The sequence below is a fragment of the Typopeltis vanoorti genome, chromosome 23, assembly GCF_054136105.1.
Source record: "Typopeltis vanoorti isolate ZY-2024b chromosome 23, IOZ_Tvanoo_1.0, whole genome shotgun sequence".
NCBI lineage: Eukaryota > Metazoa > Arthropoda > Arachnida > Uropygi > Thelyphonidae > Typopeltis > Typopeltis vanoorti.
The window spans coordinates 30,531,828-30,552,936 of record NC_143571.1 but is presented as its reverse complement, the minus strand read 5'-3'; the positions used below and the strand labels follow the sequence as shown (position 1 = coordinate 30,552,936).

At 36.2% G+C, this 21,109-nt stretch overlaps 1 protein-coding gene across 1 annotated transcript in view; it reads left to right on the top strand.

Annotated features, from left to right (window-relative positions):
- Vha26 (V-type proton ATPase subunit Vha26) overlaps positions 1 to 21,109 on the top strand; it is a 100,846-nt gene that overhangs the window by 76,672 nt on the left and 3,065 nt on the right. Inside the window, exon 7 of the mRNA XM_090412823.1 lies at positions 14,936 to 15,023. Coding sequence (XP_090268949.1) covers positions 14,936 to 15,023 — 88 coding nt within the window. The remainder of the gene's footprint in view (positions 1 to 14,935; positions 15,024 to 21,109) is intronic.

The window sequence follows — 21,109 nt, the reverse complement described above, 5'->3', positions numbered from 1 at the left end:
TTTGAACACTGTCTTGTGTATAGCTAGTTGGGTGTTTTGGCTAATTTCTCTTATTGCATACAAATTATTCAGCTGACTACCCACCATACCAGCTTTGCTTATTCTGTTGTCTATTTCCAGAGTTAATCTGCCATCTTTACTAAAAACTGTGCCTAAATAGCTGAAATATTGTACTTGTTTCATAGGATCTCTGTTCATAATGCAGCTGAATTTTTCTATGTTCCTGCCTATTTTCATAATTTTGGTTTTTTTTAATTTCTGATTTTCATGCCAAATTTGTTCTATTTATCTTCCATTTATATGTTCCAAATATCTTCCAGGATTCTCTAAATATTCAATTTAGAGAATCCTGGAGACTTTCACTAGATGCACACCATCTTGCTATCTTTAATTCTAATATCAGGTTTAATGTCACTTTCTTGCACAATGTGATCCATATAGATTATGAATAAGAGTGGAGATAATGTGCATCTTTATCTTACATCTGATTTTATATCAAACCATCTTCCTGTATTCTCTTCAATTCTAACTGCTGACTTACATCTTAATTATAGAGTTTGTATTGCCCTGTATGATGTTCCATTTACACCATATAACTGTAGTGTTTTGAAAACCTTTTCCCCGGGCAATACAACAATGTACAAGAGGTGTTCAAAAAAAGACTGAACTTTTTAAATTGCATGCCAACCAGCACAGAGAGCGCACTATGGCTATTGAGTGCACCTAGGAGCAGGTTTTGACTAATGCTCACAGCAGAAGAGGGCAAACTTCCATTTGCCCTCTTCTGCTGTGAGCATTAGTCATCGAGTTACATCTGCTGAAGTGAGCACATGCACAAGCTATTCATTGGATTAGTGACAAAATGACAATGAAAGAGTTGGAAGAACAACGTGTGTGTGTGTGAAATTTTGCTGCAAACTTGGTAAAATTTTTACAGAGGCATTTCAGTTGCTTAACCAAGTATATGGGGAGGACTGTATGAGCCAAAAGCAATGCTATGAGTGGTTTAATTATTTTAAAAAGGGCAGAATGTCAGTCAGTGAAGATCCCAGGTCTGGACAACCTTCCACATCAACAGACATCGACCATGTTGAGAGAGTTCATACTGTGATTCTTGGAAATTGTCATTTAACTGTCCAAGAATTTGCTTATGAAGTGGGCATCATCGATGCATCTGAAGTTATCGAGTTAAATTTTGACTCGATAACTTCAGATGCATTGCATCAGTGCAAAATTCGTGTCGCGTTTGTTGACTGACTATCAGAAAGAGAACTCTGTTGAAATCAGTCGGGAACTGCTTGCCAATGCAAATGGTAATGAAAACTTTCTTAAGAACAGCATAACAGGAGATGAGATATAGGTTTGTGGGCTATGATGTTGAAACCAAGATGCAATCGTGAAAATGCGATGCATGCCATCACAGAAAGTGCATTCCAACAATGGAAGAAGCATGGGGAATGGTATATTGCTAGTAGAGGGGACTGTTTTGAAGGAGGACTGTGCTTAAAATGTTGTAATTTATAAAATGTTTATAGCAAAAGTTCTTTTTTTTTTTTTTTTGAACATGCCTTGTATGCATTTTCCAGATCTCCAAAAGTACAGATCCTTTCGTACTCCTATGATTTCTCAACTGTTTGTCATTAAGTGAAAATATCATCCTGACAACTGCTATTTGGCCAGAACCCAGCTTGTTCTTCTCCAAGTGTCTCTTTCACAATCTCTCTCGACCTCTTTTCAAGTATGCTTGTATAAATCTTACTTGGAACATTGTGTAGAGAAATTCCTCTATAATTTTCACATTCAGCTTTATTCCCTTTTTTATAGATGGGAATTATTAGAGCTCTGCTCCAATCATCTGGAATTCAGCCCTCTGATCAGACACTGAATTATGCAGTGTAGCTACTGGAAAACTTATACCTCGATACTTAAGCATTCTTGGTTGAATATCACTACTCCAGTTGCCTTTCTGCATTTCAAGTTTTGGATGGCTTTTTCTACCTCAAATATTGATATGTACTCCCAGTAGCATATTTAGGTATAGGCCTGGGCCTAGAGCGGCAATTTTGAGGGGCGGTGGAAATTTCCAGGCTCTCATTTTTGTAATATGTTCCTTATATGCCGCATCTACTCACAAGTAGAGAAATATTTTTCTTTTCCTCATTGTAAGTTTAGTCTGCAAGCATATTGGCATGTAATCAGATTCTGCATAACTATACAGACTGAGACACATGCACGGAAAGCTACTGTATTGTTGTCGGTAACTTGACACAAAGGCAATAGGGATTAGTGAATTTGATCCCTTTCTTGCTAAGTACATTGCCAAAAGTGAGAAAAAAGGAAAAGTTTCGTTTCCTATCTTTCCTTTGCCACGTATGAGGAATTTATTGAAATAATGGGCGAGAAAGTAATCAAATTTATTGTGGAAGAACTTAAAATAGCCAAGTACTATTCCATAAGTGTTGACTCAACACCAGACTTGTCTCATGTTGATCAGCTGTGCTTCATTGTACGATATGTGAAAAAACATAGAACTCCTGTGGAGCATTTCTTGCGTTTCATTCCTAACGTAAGTCACAAATCTGAAGAGTTACAAGAGGCGGTTTTGACTTCACTAAACGAGCTTGGAATTGATGTAGCAAATTGCAGAGGGCAGGCACATGATAATGCTAGTAACATGTCTGGCAAGTCCTGTGTACAATTCTGCCAATGGATTTATTTCAAGCAAGAATTCTTGAAATAAATCCATTGGCAGAATTCACACCTTGCACTGGACATTCCCTGTCTCTAAATGGTACTTGTGCTGCCTAATCCTGTCGGTATGCTTCCGTATTTTTTGATGTCCTTCAGAAACTGTTGTATTTTTCACATCCTCAAAACACATCGGTGGAGTATTCTAAGAAAGCACCTGGAAACTCCTGCAAAAGTAATCAAACGTCCTTCGCCTACTCGTTGGTCAGCTCGTGATGATGCCTGTTGGAGTCTTCGTGAGGGATGGATGGAAATTATTTACACTTTGTCCGAAATTGAAAATGACACCACCCAGAAGAAAGTTACGCAATATGAAGCAAGTTGGATTCTACGGCAACTTCAGTCACTGGAGGTTAGGATCATGACCTGCATGTGGACAGGTCATGAGGGGCAACACTTTTTGCAGCCTAGGGGCGGGACCTAAATATGCCACTGTGTACTCCTCTTTGCATTCCTCTTGAAAATGTTCTAGTATGGTAATGTCACTGCTTGTTTTGATTAACAGTCTTTCAAAGTAATTACTTTAGACATTTGGGATATTATTACATGACACCTCCAGGGAATCCATAGACTCATCGAGGGAGGGCATTTGCAACTCTCTGTCTCCACCAACTACAACAAACCACAACTACGCTATGCCATCTTCCGCCCACCACCACTAGTATTTTGACAGACGATTACAAACATCCATGCCCACGGCAGGATTCGAACCTGCAGCCTTTTGGTTGGAGAGAAGATATGCTAACCACTCGGCCAACCAGGCTGGTAATATCCTTATCTTCAGTTTTCATGTCATCTTTATCATCTTTGATTCCTTTTACAGCACTCTTTCCTCCATTTCTAAGCTTTTTCAATAGCATTCCAGAACATTTTGCCAACTTCCTGATATTTATTTTCTATATTTTTTACCAGCCTTCCCATGACTTTTGTTTAGCTGCTTTTACACATTGCTCTCTTACATTTTTCTCTGTATTCTTTTAAGACATCTGCCAGTTTATTTGCTAGAAACTTTAGGTATGCTTTCTTTTTTCCAGAACTGCTTCTTTAACTTCTTGTGTACATCATGGGTTCTTATTTTTCTATTCTAACAGGCAACTTCACCACATACCTCCCTAGCTGAATCAGTGGTTGCTTCATAGTTTGCCAGTGAAACTGCAAAGTTTGATTCTTGTTTTGAAACTGCTCAAATTTTCTTAAGTAATATTTGTATAGTGAAGTCTACAGTTTACATGTAAAAGCTGTTCACATTTAATTCTTTTTAAAACTTTCTTGCATGCTGTTCTTTTCAACGTAATATCCATTTTTATCCTGCATAGCACTAAGTAATGATCACTTCCAATTTCAAATCCTCTGTACACTCCTGTATCCTGAACGAGCTTGAAGATGCTCAGGATACAGACTAGTAATGACTAGTCTGTATCCTGAGCAGAGCAGAAGTCCAGTAAATACTTACCATTATTATTATTATTATTAGCTTTTTCCTTTTCTCCAAATTTTCCCCAAATGTTCCAGTATGTTGGTGGGATTCATTTCTTACTCTGCTGTTTAGATCTCCAAGAAGGACCACTTTTTCCATTTTCTTTATTTAAGCAGCTTGTTCTTATGACTCAAAAAATTGTTCTACTTCTTTCTTAGAGAACCTGTGGGACTATAGGCATAAATAAGTTTCATTGTCCATTTCTCTATTTTGAAGTGTGCCTACTTCACTTTACTTGAAACTGCCTTCCAACCTATAAGTTTATCTTCATGTTTGGTATTAAATACTATCACTACCCTTTCCTTTCCTTGATCATTATTTCCTAAATATAACATCTATACTTATTATTTAGTAATATCTCACCAGTTTTTGTCTTCTTTGTCTCAGTAATGCCAGTTATTCTTTTCAATGTAATATCCATTTTTATCTTGACCAGGCCCTTGAAATGTGAAAAAAAAACTGAGACATATTCTGAAAGTACTAAAAGTGGCAACAAAATTTGATTGATAAATAGAAACTAAACTGGATCTAATGAAGCGATTTAAAAATGGTGACTTACTTTTTCCAACTGGGCATGTTTATAACATAAATCATATTAACAATTATTAAAATTATTATTAAAAATAAACAAAAAGTGTGATTATACTCAATGCAAGGTCTGTACAATCTGCATTTATTTTTAAACAAGTAAATATCATTGTCGAAGAAATGAATACACTTTGGATTCAGAATCAAAATAGGAGGGTGAAAAATACTACGTTTTTCTACACAGCAAAAGAGTTAATAGAGAATTATCATCATCATCAAATTCCTGCCATGTACCCTCAAGGGGTGTACAGGATATGATAGTACTACATGAAAAGAAATTACATCATTATTAATTTCCTATCTACAATTTTCCTCCAAATCAGTCTGTTACTTGTCAAGACTCCAACATTATCAGATCTTATATTTCTATCGTCTAAAGCACTTTGTACCGTATCAATCCACCTATATCTTGGTCTTCCTCTGGGTCGTTTTGCTGCCAACCTGGCAGAGAACACTTGCTTTGCTAATCTTTCCTCGCCCATTCTGTTTAAGTGACTATACCACCTGAGATTAGCTCTGCTAACGCATTCCTGGATGCTGACAATATCAAGTTCTTTCCTAATATCCTCGTTTTTAATATACTGCCATTGATGCCATCTGTTCACGCCTATAATCTTTCTCAGGACTCTCATATCTGTGGTCTCTAGTCTTTGGTCAAGTGTTTTACTTCTGACCCAGCTCTCAGATCCATAAGTTAAAACTGGTTTGAACACTGTCTTGTATACAGCTAATTTAGTGTTCCGACTAATTTCTCTCTTATTCCATATGAATTTATTCAATTGACTTCCTACCATACCATCTTTGCTGATTCTGTTGTCTATTTCTATATTTAATTTACCATCTTCACTAAAAATCGTGCCTAAATAACTGAAATGTTTTACTTGTTCCACAGGTTCTCCATTCACAGCACAGTTGACATTTTCAGTGATTCTGCCAATTTTCATTGTCTTTGTCTTTTTATTGCTGACCTTCATACCATATCTATTACAACAGCTATTCAATTTAGTCAGAGAATCTTGCAGACTTGTAGCAGATTTATTTAGAAGTATAACATCATCCGCATAAAGCAAAGAGCTGACATTAACATCTCCAATTTTGACATCATGTTTAATACCACTTTCCTTAATGTGATCCATATAGATAATGAATAACAGAGGGGATAATGTACATCCTTGTCTCACACCAGATTTAACATTAAACCATCTTCCTGCACTTCCTTCAATTCTAACTGCTGACTTGCAACTCAAATAAAGACTAAGTATTTGCTTGATATAATGCCCCATTGACACCATATAACTGCAGCATATTGAATAGCTTCTCTCTTGGCACCTTGTCATATGCCTTTTCCAGATCGACAAAACTTAAATACAGATCTTTGTTATATTCCCATGCTTTCTCGACTATTTGTCGTAAAGTGAAGATCTGATCCTGACAGCCTCTATTTGGCCTGAATCCAGCTTGTTCTTCACCAAGCTTTTCTTCCACAATTCTTCTCAACCGTTTCTCAAGTATACTTGCATAGATCTTGCCAGGAACACTCAGTAGGGAAATACCTCTGTAATTCTCACATGCAGTTTTATTTCCCTTTTTATATATGGGTACTATGAGAGCTCTACTCCAATCATCGGGAATTCGTCCCTCCGTCCAGGCTTTCTGAACTATGCAGTGCAGCCACTGTAAGACTCTTATACCACCATAATTCAGCATTTCTGGTCGAATATCATCTACTTCTGCTGCCTTTCCACATTTCAAGCCTTTGATGGCTTTTTCTACTTCAATTATGGATATGTATTCCTGACTGCATGCCTGGTCAGTGTTTTTTACCACTGTGCTGTCATCACTGCTTGTTTCATTTAGCAGTTTTTCAAAGTAATTACTCCATACTTCAAGGATATCTTTTTCTCCCGTTTTCATGTCACCTTTATCATCTCTAATTCCTTTTATAGCACTCTTTCCTCCATTCTTAAGCTTCTTCAACAACCTCCAGAATATTTTGCCACCTTCTTGATATTTATTTTCTATATTCTTGCCAAAGTCCTCCCATGACTTTTGTTTAGCTAATTTTACACAGAGTTTAGCATTCTTGCATTTGTCTCTATATTCTCTAAGAGCACAAGCTGACTTATTTGAGAGGAACTTTTGGTATGCTTTCTTCTTTTCCTTCACTGCTTCTTTAACTTCCTGTGTTCACCTGGGAGTTCTGATTTTTTTTATCCTTACAGACAACCTCACCACATGCCTCTCTGGCAGAATCAATCAATGTTTTCTTCAGAGTTTGCCAGTGAATCTCCAAGGTTTGATTCCTGTTCTCAAACTCTTTCATTTTTTCTTCAATAATCTTTGTGTATTTTAGTCTACAGCTCACATCTGAGAGCTGCTTAACTTTTATTCGCTTTAAAACTTTCTTACATGTTATTCTTTTCAATATGAAATTCAATTTTATCCTGCTCAAGACTAAATAGTGATCACTTCCAATTTCAAATCCTCTGTACACTCTGGTGTCCTGCACCAGGGAGAAAACATCACATCAACAATAACATAGTCAATGAGACTTTTCTTATTCCTTGCCTCTTCTCTCCATGTGAATTTGTGCACATTTTTATGTTGGAACATGGTGTTAGTAATAACCAGTCCATGTCCTGAGCAGAAATCCAACAGATATTTGCCATTATTATTAGCTTTGCTCTTTTCTCCAAATTTTCCCAAAATATTTTTGTATGTCTCACAATCATTTCCTACTCTGCTATTTAGATCCCCAACAAGGACCAACTTTTCATTTTTGATTGTGTCAGTTGCTTTTTCTAAAGCCTCAAAAAATTCCTCCACTTCTACCTTTGTAGAGCCTTCTGTGGGACCATAGGCACAAATAAGTCTCATTGTCCAGTTCCCCATTCTCATATTTGCCCACATTACTCTACTTGAGACTGACTGCCATTCAAGAAGATTAGCCTCGTATTTTGTGTTGAATACTATGGCTACAACTTCTTTTCCTTGATTGTCATTGCCTGAATATAACATTTTGTATTTATTGCTCAGAAAGATCTTACTAGTTTGTCTTTTTTGTTGCAGTCACCCCTATTATGTCGATCTGGTACTTATCTAATTCCTCAGCTAGCTCCATTTCTTTGCCATTCAGGCTTCTTACGTTGATAGTACCGATCTTTAACTCTGGTATTGTTGAGTTGGGGTTTATTTTCAGATTTGTTCCAGTAGCTGACTTTTCGCTGTTCGCCCTGGTTCCCTGGCGAAAACAACGGGGGCCTTGTTTAACCGGGCAACGCCCCAGCCGGCATGACAAAATTTCATAAGAATACAATTTGGTCGGCTAAATCCCAAATTGCCAGCCCATCCTCGTCCGTTCAGTATCCAAGTAGATACCCAACAGGGTGCACCACGAGAAGGTGAGGATTGGGCATTAGGTCAGAAGCCCTGGTCGGTTCTCCGCATTCCTTTAAAGGCTATGTGGAGGTCTCCTCTCAGTTATACAGCTAGCCTGCTACAAATAAATATATAAAGAGATGAAAAAATTTTATTATTTTCAAATTATGTTAATACTTTCATATTAATTAAAATGAAATTAAGAACTTTACACTGGTAAAATATTAAGTTATTATATATACTATTCTTTATCTTTTCATGAAGGAACCAAAGAGGACATTGTGTTTAATTAATCTAATTGATTAGAATTGCGTCAATGGCTCACTTTAGTGAGTATGGGCATGGCAAACCTGAGGTACCTGATGCTGGACCATGCTTTACTTCATGTAATATATATCTGTTATATTATCTGTAAACTGGTTCCTTCCCTTTTTTCTTTACTTCTTTCTTTTCTTCTTGCTCCTTTCCCCCAATGCTATTAAAGTAGTCGAGGGCTGGGGTGAATCTTTCCTATTTTGCTATTTCATTTTACGTGGAAAGGGCCTCTGTAACCCTACCACTTTCTTCTTGCAGTGACTTCACTCCAAAATGCTAATATGGTTGTGCCTTATAACACACCTCATGCTGTATCGGGTGTCACGCAGAATAATCAGAGCCTAGGCAGAGGGTCCTATTCGATAAGTATAATACAGTCTCCATCAAAAGTCAGTAATACTGTGAATGAGCAGCACAGAAGGTATAAGATTAATCTTAGAAGGGAATTTTACATAAGCACATGGAATGTTCAGGATCTACAGATGGGTACTCTTGAGATTGTCTGTAAAGAGATGGATAGGTATAAAATTGACATCCTGGGAGTTACAGAGACCAGATGGAATGGAGAAGGTCACTTCAAAAGACAGGATGGTAAGCTAGTTATTTACTCAGGTGGTGACTCAAAACATCATGGGGGTAGCTGTGATACTGAAAACAGCTCAGGCAAGAAGCCGTCTTGGTTATAACCCCATTAATGATAGGATACTTTCTACTAGACTTAAGGCTCAGCCTATCAATTGTGGTAGTTTATGCACCCCACAGGATAGGCCCGAAGAAGAGAGTGAGGAATTCTTTGAAAACTTACAAACTGTGGACTGCCTACGAAGGAGAGACATATTTTACATCTTAGGGGACTTGAATGAAAAAGTGGGAAAGAGTATGAGAGTCAGGCCGGAGTGTGGCATGTTTGGTATGGATGAACATAACACCCGTGGTGAAAGACTGTTGGAATTTGTCCATGCTAACAGATTAGTTATTACCAATACCTGCTTCCAGAAATATCTACGACGGACCTATACTTGGACAGCTAACATTGATAGGTCAAGGCACCAGATTGATTATGTCCTGGCTCTCCAGCAGTGGAAGACAAGCATCTCTGATGTGCATACTTGTCCTAGAGCAGATTGTGGTATAGACCATCAGCTAGTAAGAGCCAAAGTAAAACTAAGACTCCAAAAACTTCCAGTTCAGGCACATCTTATTAGATTGGATGTTAGAGTAATTCCTAGTGGATTCAAAGAAGTAACATCAACTCAAATGGATGATTTTTTTGGAAACCAATAAGGAGAACTCACCAGAAATGCTTTGGGAAGAAATTAAAGTGATAATACAGGATACAGCGAAGAAGTATCTCAGCCCAATAAGAAGACCAAGAGACCCATCGATATCAGATTCAACATGGGAACTGATCAAAAGAAGGCAGTTGGAAAAACAAAGAGACACAGGGACTGAAGAATACAAGAGATTACATAGAGAAGTCAGAAGAGCCATCAAGCAGGACAAGGAAAAATTCTATACTAATAAATGTGAAGAAATAGAGTTCCAGATGAGGAGGCACAATTATAAAAGGATGTTTTATTTAGTTCATGACTTAAAGCACAAGTTTAAGCCTAAATTGAATGTCATCAAAGACAGGAATGGAGCATTACTAACAGAAGAGTTGGAAATCAAAAACAGATGGAAAGAAAGAATGTGAGGAACTGTACAGCAGAGTGGATAAAGAAAATGTGGAGTCCTCTCACCAGGAAAATTTTGATTTGGAACCTCCTCCACTTAGGCAAGAAGTTGAAAGAGCAGTTAAGCAGCTTAACAGCAATAATGCCCCAGGTGCAGATGAAATCCCAGCATAGTTAATTAAGGGGATGGAGGGATGAGAATGTTTCATAGATTTGATTACAAGGATATGGGAAACAGAATCATGGCCTAGAGACTGGAAGAAGTCGGTTTTCATACCACTACATAAGAAAGGTGATATGAAGGCGTGCAAGAATTATAGAACTATTAGTTTAATATCTCATGAAAGCAAAATTTTATTGAAGATCATGCTAAATAGGATTGAGGTCAAAGTTGAGGCAGAGATGCCCGAGGAATAAGCAGGTTTTAGGAAAGGTAAGGGCACCAGAGATCAAATTCTTTGCCTTAGACAGATCATAGAAAAATATAAATAATTCAGACTGCCTCTGGTAATATGTTTCTTAGACTACTAAAGCTTTTGACTGTGTTGAGCATGTGAAACTGTGGGAAATAATTGAAAGAATGGGTTTTCCTCAACACTATCAGGTTGATAGCCAACTTGTATAGGAGAAGAAGCCACAGCAAGAACAGGTGTTGGATTGACTGACTGGCTTCAAGTTGGAAAAGGAGTTAGGCAAGGACGTTTACTTTCTCCTCACTTGTTTAGTATATATGCAGAGGACATCATGCATGAAGCATTGGATGAACTCAGAACAGGAATTAGGATAGGAGGTAGATTGATCAGTAATCTGAGGTATGCTGATGATACAGTACTCCTTTGTAATGACATGGAAGAACTAGGACTAATTCTTGACAAAGTTAACAAGATCATTCATGACTTATTTTTTAATGGTATTAAAAACACCAAACAATTTTATCAAAGAGATGTTTTATTAACCTTATATTTCTTGAATTTCAACTCAGAGCACAACACACTTGTACACGCAACAGTGAGTGAGTGAAACAATACACTTGCAATCGACAAAAGACCTTTAGCACACCCAGTAGTGTATGAAGTTCCCTGTGACTTGGCCTATTATGGGCAAACAGGAAGATCAGTTAACATCTGCCTAGAAGAACATGAAAAATACATTCGCTACTATTACTATGGCAAGTCAGGACTGGCAGATCATACTTTGGACACTCCTTCACACAGGATTAGATGGAAGAAAACGAATGTGCTATTTAGGAGTCGTTACAGATCTGAAAGATTATTTTTTGAGTCAGCAATGGCTTTAAAGAATTCTCCCAACCTTAACAAATACGGTTGCATTAATTTGCCAAAAATTTGGGAGGTTGTTGTCCTAAGAGAAATTCCCGCATAGCGTTTTTTTTTTGTTAGAGGACGCCAAAAAAATAGGACTTTAGATCTTTTGTCCATTGCAATTGTATTGTTTCACTCACTGTCAAGTATAGTACAAGTGCGTTGTGCTCTGATGATGCTGAGTTGAAATTCAGTGAAATATAAGCAGTTAATAAAACAGCTCTTTGATAAAATTGTTCATCATCATCAAATTCCTGCCATGTACCCTTAAGGGGGTAATAGATAATAGTACAGGATATGATAGTACTACATGAAAAAAATTACATCATTACTAACTTCCTATCTACAATTTTCCTCCAAATCAGTCTGTTACTTGTCAAGACTCCAACATTATCAGATCTTATATTTCTATCGTCTAAGCACTTTGTTATCGTTTAATCCACCTATATCTTGGTCTCCCTCTGGGTCGTTTTCCTGCCACCCTGGCAGAGAACACTTGTTTTGCTAATCTTTCTTCGCCCATTCTGTTTAAGTGACCATACCACCTGAGATTAGCTCTGCTAACGCATTCCTGGATGCTGACAATGTCAAGTTCTTTCCTAATATCCTCGTTTTTAATATATTTCCATTGATGCCATCTCTTCACGCCTATGATCTTTCTCAGGACTCTCATATCTGTGGTCTCTAGTTTTTGGTCAAGTGTTTTGCTTCTGACCCAGCTCTCAGATCCATAAGTTAAAACTGGTTTGAACACTGTCTTCTATACAGCTAATTTAGTGTTCCGACTAATTTCTCTCTTATTCCATATGGATTTATTCAATTGACTTCCTACCATACCAGCTTTGCTGATTTTGTTGTCTATTTCTATATTTAATTTACCATCTTCAGTAAAAATCATGCCTAAGTAGCTGAAATGTTTTACTTCTTCCACAGGTTCTCCATTCACAACACAGTTGACATTTTCAATGATTCTGCCTATTTTCATTGTCTTTGTCTTTTTATTGCTGACCTTCATACCATATCTATTACAACAGCTATTCAATTTAGTCAGAGAATCTTGCAGACTTGTAGCGGATTTATTTAGAAGTATAACATCATCCGCATAAAGCAAAGAGCTGACATTAACATCTCCAATTTTGAATTTTGATATCATGTTTAATATCACTTTCCTTCATAATGTGATCCATATAGATAATGAATAACAGAGGGGATAATGTACATCCTTGTCTCACACCAGATTTAACATTAAACCATCTTCCTGTACTTCCTTCAATTCTAACTGCTGACTTACAACTCAAAGACTAAGTATTGCTTAATATAATGCCCCATTGACACCATATAACTGCAGCGTATTGAATAGCTTCTCTCTTGGCACCTTGTCATATGCCTTTTCCAAATCAACAAAACTTAAATACAGATCTTTGTTATATTCCCATGCTTTCTCGACTATTTGTCATAAAGTGAAGATCTGATCCTGACAACCTCTATTTGGCCTGAATCCAGCTTGTTCTTCATCAAGCTTTTCTTCCACAATTCTTCTCAACCATTTCTCAAGTATACTTAGATAAAATGATAAAATTGTTTGGTGTTGTTAATACCATTAAAAAATAAGTCACGAATAACTATCAACACCTAAGCTTATCTGTTAGGTTAACAAGATCAGTAATAACAGAGTACTTCAACTCAGTCCTAGCAAGACAAAGATTATGGTTCCCAAAGGAAATACAAACAGTGAAGCTCTTGAGAAACAAGTGTACCTTAATGGAGAAAGAATTGAGCAAGTCAGCAAGTTTGAGTACCTGGGATCCATTATTAATGTGAAGAACTGCTGTTCAGAAGACGTCAGAAAAAGGTTAGGAATAGCTAAAACAATAGTCAGAGACCTGTCTAAAATCTGGAAGGATGGATCTATCTTCATGGAAACAAAGTTTAGGATTTTGGATGCAGTTGTTTTTCCAACAGCAACTTATGGATGTGAGACTTGGAACCTAAAGAAGTCAGATAAGAAACAGATATCTGCTTTTGAGATGTGGTGTTACTGAAGGCTGTTGAGGATATCATATGCTGAAAGGGTGTTAGAAAAGATCAGTAGAACTCTAAAGTTCCCTAAGGATATTGACAGAAGCAAGTTAAAATATTTTGAACACATAGGAAGAATGGAAGGGGGACTTCTGAGAACAGTTAATAGAAGGTGAAGTTCCTGGAAAAAGAGGAAGGGGCAGACTATCAATGAGATGGATGGATGGTATGTGTGGAGTGACTGATCTTCAGAGAGTTGAGGCCGCCAGAAAAGCAAACAACAGGACTACACGGCGAAGCCTTGTGTGGCACATCGCCGAGCATTGGAGTGACTATACAACATCTGTAGATGCCCAGTGAACATAGAGAGAGAGAGAGAATTGATTAGAATAAATTAAGTTGGTATTATTCATTTTTACCATCTTTGTATTGATGTAATTTATTTCAGGAATGCATTAAAAATTTAACAACATATATGTTATGGAAAGAATAAATTCAACTTATGAACATTCATCTTAACACATTTCCATGAATTCATTATGCTCGTAAGTTAGGGCTTGTCTATAATGAACACAGGTTTAGACTTTCATATAATAAAGTTTTTTTCATAGCAGTAACGATACACTAGAAAAAAGAGGGAAAGAGACGAGCCTTACATACTTAAGGAGTTATAATGCTCATCCAAAGCAGGATTTTACAATCATCCATACCTTGTGCAGTATTTAAACTTGTTGTAGTTGTGGTAAATATGAAGTGGTTTTTTTTAACCAATTGACCTATCAAGGCAGGTTTCATATATATATATATATATATTTTTTTTTAAAGATAAAACATGGGCAGAAATAAGGAATAAATAGGATTGATGTAAAATGCACCCCCACAGGATTAGGAATTGTGTGGACTCTGCATTATAATGTTATTTATGTGATTTCTGCCTATCAAAAGTTAAACATATAGTACATTAGTCCTGTGCTGGCTATGATATATATATATATATATATATATATATAATGTTATTTATTTATGTATATAATGTTATTTATTTATGTATATAATGTTATTTATTTATACTTTTAATTTTTATGTAGTCTAGAAACCATGTTCTACAGATCAAACATCACTCTTTTTTTTTTTTTTTAAACCACTTCAGGCCTCCAGTAAACAGTTCACTGGTCTTCCACCAGTTGATGAAATTCATCTCCCACAAAGATCCATACTCACAGCAGTATTTGAACAAGAACTGTTTTGAGTATTTATGCATAAACACTTGCCAACATATATTGCTAGCCTGGTTAGTAAAGTGATTAACTACTCAGCCAACCAGGCTAGCAGTGATTTGAAGATTCGGTAAACAAATTCATTGTTTTATGTATTTCTAAATTAATTGGCATTTTTGCTATTCTTTCTTTCAGATGTGGTGGTGTTGAATTATTAACACATAATGGGAAAATTAAAATAAATAATACGTTAGAAAATCGTTTGGACTTAATCAGCCAGAAGGTAAGATAGCGTAATAAATTTTATTCATCTGTTGTAAGAAATATTTATATTTCTCTTCATCTTTCATTAAAAATGAAAGAATATTGACAGATATTTTTTTGTTCCATTTAGGATATATACAAATAATGTATAGTGAACTACTCAGACATGGAGACATTTAAAGTTTTATTTTGTTTTTAGTTTGCTTTCATTTATTGTCCTAGACAGGAATTTAAATTATCAAAATATGTGCTTTCTCTGTTACCAGTTGAAGAATTTTTGGGTGTATGCAAGTGATCATGTTGTACCAGATGAAATCACAGGAAAACATTGAAAAATTTTATACTAGTAACAGAAAAATTAGTTTGATTATGTTACATTGAATATCAGTTGAATTGAATAAAAATCAATATCATATAAAAGTGTGTAAAAGTGATAAAAAGAATCAAAGAGAAGCAGCTTTCAGAAGTGGACTGTAGACTAAAATATACAAAATACTGCTGGAAATAAGAGCAAGAGCCAAACTCTGGAGACTTGGGAACTCTGAAGAAAACACTGATTGATTCAGCCATAGTCAAGTGGTGAAGTTGTGTTTGCAGAGATAGAAAAATCCAAACTTCATAGTGAGCTCAAGAATAAATGGTAAGAAGAAATTATATTGAAAGTTCCTACAAGGAAGTCATTAGGTGTCCTGAGAATATACAAAAAAATTGTAAGAAAGCTAAGCTGTGTATAAAAGTAGCTAAATATAAGTCGTGGAGGCTATTGGAAAAAACTTTACATTGGAGGAAAACATACTGGGAAGGAATCAGATAGCAAAGGTGACATAAAAAAAACCTTAAGACAGATACTTTGGAAGTCTTTCAGGGCCATTACTCTGAAAGATTTGTAAAAAAAACAAGCAGTGATGGAATAGTGGTTAAAACTATTTAAGAGGACTGCATTTACTAATACATATGAATGCTTGAAGTAGAAAAAAATATCAAAAACTGGAAATGTGGAGGTATAAAAGTTTTAGCTGTACTGCATAATTCAGAAGGCCTGGTTAGAAGGTTGAATTCTAGATAATTGGAGTAGGATTCTCATAGTGCCTATGCATTACAAATTGTATCACAGGAAAGCAAGTTTTCCTAGCCAGTTCTTTGCAGTTGCTTTTTTCATCATTACTTCTCTCTGTCTGTGCTTCATTTATGTGGACATTGCATTATTTCCATCAAACACTAATGCAGAAAAAGTAAAAGGATTATTATTTTTTTTTTCAAATCATTCATTTATCTCTTCTCCAAATTTATCCAGTATATGTTCATTATCCTGAAGTACTCAGTACCTCATGCATAAACTACTAATTCATGCAGCTCTCTTAACAAACATCGATAAAATGATGTATGAACAACTTTGTTCAACTTTATGTTCCAACATAAGGATGTGCAAAAATTCACAAAGAGAAAATCCACAATCTTATGTTGATGTTTAGAGATGTCTGCAGATAATAATTAATTAATTTTTATATAGCGATTAAATTATTACACCAGTATTTTGCTTTGGTCACTAAGGCATCTTATTGGGCACCAAGCACTTGCATGCAGGCACATCAGCAAGAAGGCAAACACAAATTGAGTGTGAATAGTAGGATCCTACAGCCTACCTGTCACCCACTGTGAGTGTGGTAATGGAATCTTGCTGGAAGTGTCAATATGATGGTCATTCAGATTTTTGTTAAAGGGAGACATCTAAATTTGTTAAGATGTGGAAAATGTTGTAGTGAGTTCTAGAAATAATCTCTCAGATTTATATCTGCTTCCTCCCCCCATGGATCTGGTGATCTGTATCCATGACATGATCTACTCCAGAATGGCTGAAATTGAAAATAATGGACATAGTTTATGTTTCCTCTGGACTGATTAGCTGTTATTCCAGTTTGTTCAAATTAAGTCTTGCATTATTAAAGAATACTGTAGATACCAAGATGATCTAGATGTTGGAGAAGATTTTCATCCTCTCTATCATCTTGTTGAGTTAGCAGTTGCCCTGAGAGAATACAGAAAAAACTGTATTCTCCAGGAAAAAAAAGCCCAGGAAAGCTATGGGTAAAAGTAACTAAACAAACGTTATGGGAATACTTGGGTAAGAATAGAGGAGATAAATATCTTGGAAGCAAATGTTCTGGAGTCAATTGAAAAAGATTAGAAATGAAATTAAAGGTACAAGGAATCAGAAATGATAACAATGGCATAAAAATTGAAGCCACAGTAAAAGATATTCTAGATGTATGGAGTAATTACGTTAAATGAGATAAGTAGTAACAAAATGACACAAAATATGCATGAGGAATGTAATATCATGAGAACATCTGACCAGAAATCTGGAGGTATAAAAGTTTTACAAGCCTGCACTGCATAATCAGACAGCTTGATCTGAAGGTTGAATTTTAGTGTTGTTATTATTATTTTATTATTTTTTTGTACCATTTTGTTACTGCTTATCTCATTTAACATAATTACTCTATATATCTAGAATATCTTCAAAAATTCTTCGATTTTTCTACTGAGTTACTGGGAGAAAATTCCTTATGAAGAACCCATTAACCTATAATACACTAGTACCATGGATGGACAATAAGGAATTTATTCACATTTGATTTGAAATGCTATGGATTGTATTTCTTGGGAAATACATTGTGAAAGACTATTCCAGAGGGCAGCAGTGGAAGGGATAAACGAGGAAGCAGAGAAATTTGTTCTGTGGGTTTGGAGTTGAACTGTGAGGAGGGTGTTGGTTAGCTTCAGCACATGTTTGGACAGACCTGCAAGAGGATGGGGGAATTATTGATAATTCTTTGAATGGCAGCCAGAAGTATTTATAGAAGATGAAGGTTGGGGAGACTGAATGTCTATGTGAAAGTGAGTGGAGTGTATTTGTGAGAGATGAGGTTGTCAATCAACCTAACTGCTCTTTTCTGCATATAATCCAGTATTTTCAGGGAGCTCTTAGGGATAACATACAAATATTGCCTCCTCTGCATCCAAGGTATGGGAGCAGAGCAGTATTCAATGGTTGGGCAGATTTGTATAAGGTTAAGAGCTGTTTGGAGTTGAAGTAACGCCTTGAGTGAAAGCAAAACTCTGATTTTTTGGATGCAGAAGAGGCAATATTTGCGATATGTTTGTGCCAAGAGAGAGTTTGAGGTTAGTTATTCCAAGAATGTGAATCTTATCTTGAATATGGGTAAGATAATCTTATCTTGAATATGGGTTAAGGGTAAGATTGGAAGAACAGGGTTCTTTTTTTGTGGAAAATAATGCAGAGTTGTATTGGTGCCATTGAAGTTGATGTTATCCAAATCCCATTGATGAATGTTTTGAAGATAGGAATTTAAGGTAGTAGTCTGAAAATTGTGATTTGTGCTTTGCAGGGTAGCAATATGCTACTATACTAGGGAGATGATTATGAAGCAAGGTGGTTTCCCGTTGCCTTCCTTGTTGTACCATAAGTATTTGACTGTGGCCATGTGTTTTCATGGGGCTATTTTGCATGTTTTGGGAGATGAAAAACCTCCTTTCCTGCCATCAAACAACTATTTTGCTAACCTTTCTTCACTCATTCTATTTAAGTGGCCATACCACTTTAGATTTGTTCTGCTGATTACATTCTTGAATGCTAATAATGTCAAGTTTCTTTTTAATATAATTTTGCCATTGATGCCATCAGTTCACTCCCTTAATTTTTCTCAGAATCCTCATATCTGTGGTTTCTAGTCTTTGGTCAAGTGCTTTATTTCTAACCCAATTCTCAGATCCATAACTTAAAACTGGTTTAAACACTGTCTTGCATACTACTAGTTTGGTATTTTGGCTAATTTCTCTCTTATTCCATATAAATTTATTTAGCTGGATACCTACAATACCAGCTTTACTTATTCTGTTGTCTATTTCCAGGTTAACTTGCCATCTTTACTAAAAAACTGTGCCTAAATAGCTGAAATATTGTACTTGTTTTATAGGATCTCCATTCAGAATGCAGCTGAAGTTTTCTATGCTCCTGCCTATTTTCATGCCAAATTTGTTACAGCTGTTATTCAATTTAGTCAGTGAATCCTGGAGGTTTGCACTAGATGGGTACTATGAGCGCTCTACTCCAATCATTGAGAATTTGACATTTGACCAGGCTTTTTCTATCTCATGTATTGATAGGTACTCCTCTTTACATTTCTCTTGAAATTTTCTAGCATGGTTCATTTAATAGTCTTTCAAAGTAATTACTCCAGACATCCAGGATATCCTTATCTTCAGTTTTCATGTCACCTTTATCATCTGATTCCTTTTAGAGTACTCTTTCCTCCATTTCTAAGCTTCTTCAATAGCCTCCAGAACATTTTTCCACCTTCCTGAAATTTATTTTCTATATGCTTACCAACTCTTCCCATGACTTGTTTAGCTACTTTTTACACACAGCTTAGCTCTCTTATTTTTCTCTGTATTATAGGGCATTTGCTGACTTATATGCTAGGAATTTTTGGTATGCTTTCTTCTTTGACTTCTTGTGTCCACCATGGGTTCCTATTTTTCTATTCTAACAGACAACTTCACCACGTACCTCTCTAGCTTAATCAATCAACGTCTCCTTCAGCATTTTCCATTATGACACCAAGGTTTGGTTCTTATTTTCAATTTGTTTCATTTTTATTCTTCAATAATGTTCGTATATTCAAGTCTACAGTTTACTTGTAACAGCTGCTCAACTTTTTGCGATGTGAACTCGTGCACATTTTTATGTTGAAATATGTTAGTAATGACTATTCCATGTCCTGTGTAGAAGTCGAGTAAATACTTACCATAATTATTAGCTTTGCCATTTTCCCAAAATCTTCCTATATGCCTGTGGGATTCATTTCCTACTCTGATGTTCAGATCTCCAATAAGGACAACCTTTTCCATTTTCTTTATGTCCGTTGCGTGTTCTAATGATTCGAAAAATTCCTCCAGTTCTAGTGATTTGAAAAATTCCTCCACTTCTTCATTAGAAGAATCTTCTGTCTGGTTCAGACTAATCAAGCATGTGCAAAGATGTCTACATAAGTAAGGCCCTAGATAAGAACAGATCTATAGTCTGATGATATCTACAGTTTGTGTCACACAGACTACAGACAAGAGTATACAAAAAAAAAAAAGATGCATATAACTTATATCTGTACACAAATGCTAGGAATATCAGAAACAGAGGAGTAGCGTTTGTTGCCTTGGTTAATATATTAATGTTGTAAGCATTAGTGAGAACTGGCTATCAAAAGCAGACATACTAACTGGTATCAATGTGTGTGTGAAGGGTTCAGTATTTTTAGGAAGGATAGATAGGAGAGAGTCTGCACAGTTAGCTGAATGGCTATGCGCTAGGAAAGGAGTGTCCTAGGTTTGATTCCCATCGCTGGTGTGTGAGGAGGTTAGGATCTTTCTCAGACATAGCCAAGTTAGCCAGTCTTTGGCGTGGACTGCAAGGTTTTTCTCCCCAGTTTATCTGGGGTTTTTCATCCTGCAAGCAGGCAAACCGGCCTTGAGAACTCAATGCTTCTACAGACATAGGATACACCAAGAGGCATAGGACTAACCACCTTATCCTTGTATATGATTGCAGTTAAATGAATAGAAAAACCTTTGACACTGCAAGGAAAAAGGAAGTAGAGAGGAGGGAGTGGGCTAATGATATTGGATGACTTGAATTCACTTAGAGTTGAGACCTCTACCTGCAGTAGTAGTAACAGTTTTTCATTTAGCAGTGATTTTGAAGCCTGGTGTGAGGTTTGAGTCTAACAAGATCAAGTACATAGTAGGATGTTGTTCGACCAAGTGGATTGGTTGTTGCTAGTGATGAAGAAATTCATTGCTAAATAAAGATGATAGGGGGAAAATGTGAGTAATCATAATGCGGTACTTTAATTATCCAAACAGTGATTAGGTAGCTATGAAATCTCATGAGAATGAAACTGAATTTTTTGAGCTGTTGTGAGACAACTGTCTCAAGCTCAAATAGTGTTAGATTTGATTATGGTGTCAGAGCAGTTTCAATTAAAGACAATCATTTTGCCTCTGGTTAGTGACAGTGATCATGTGATA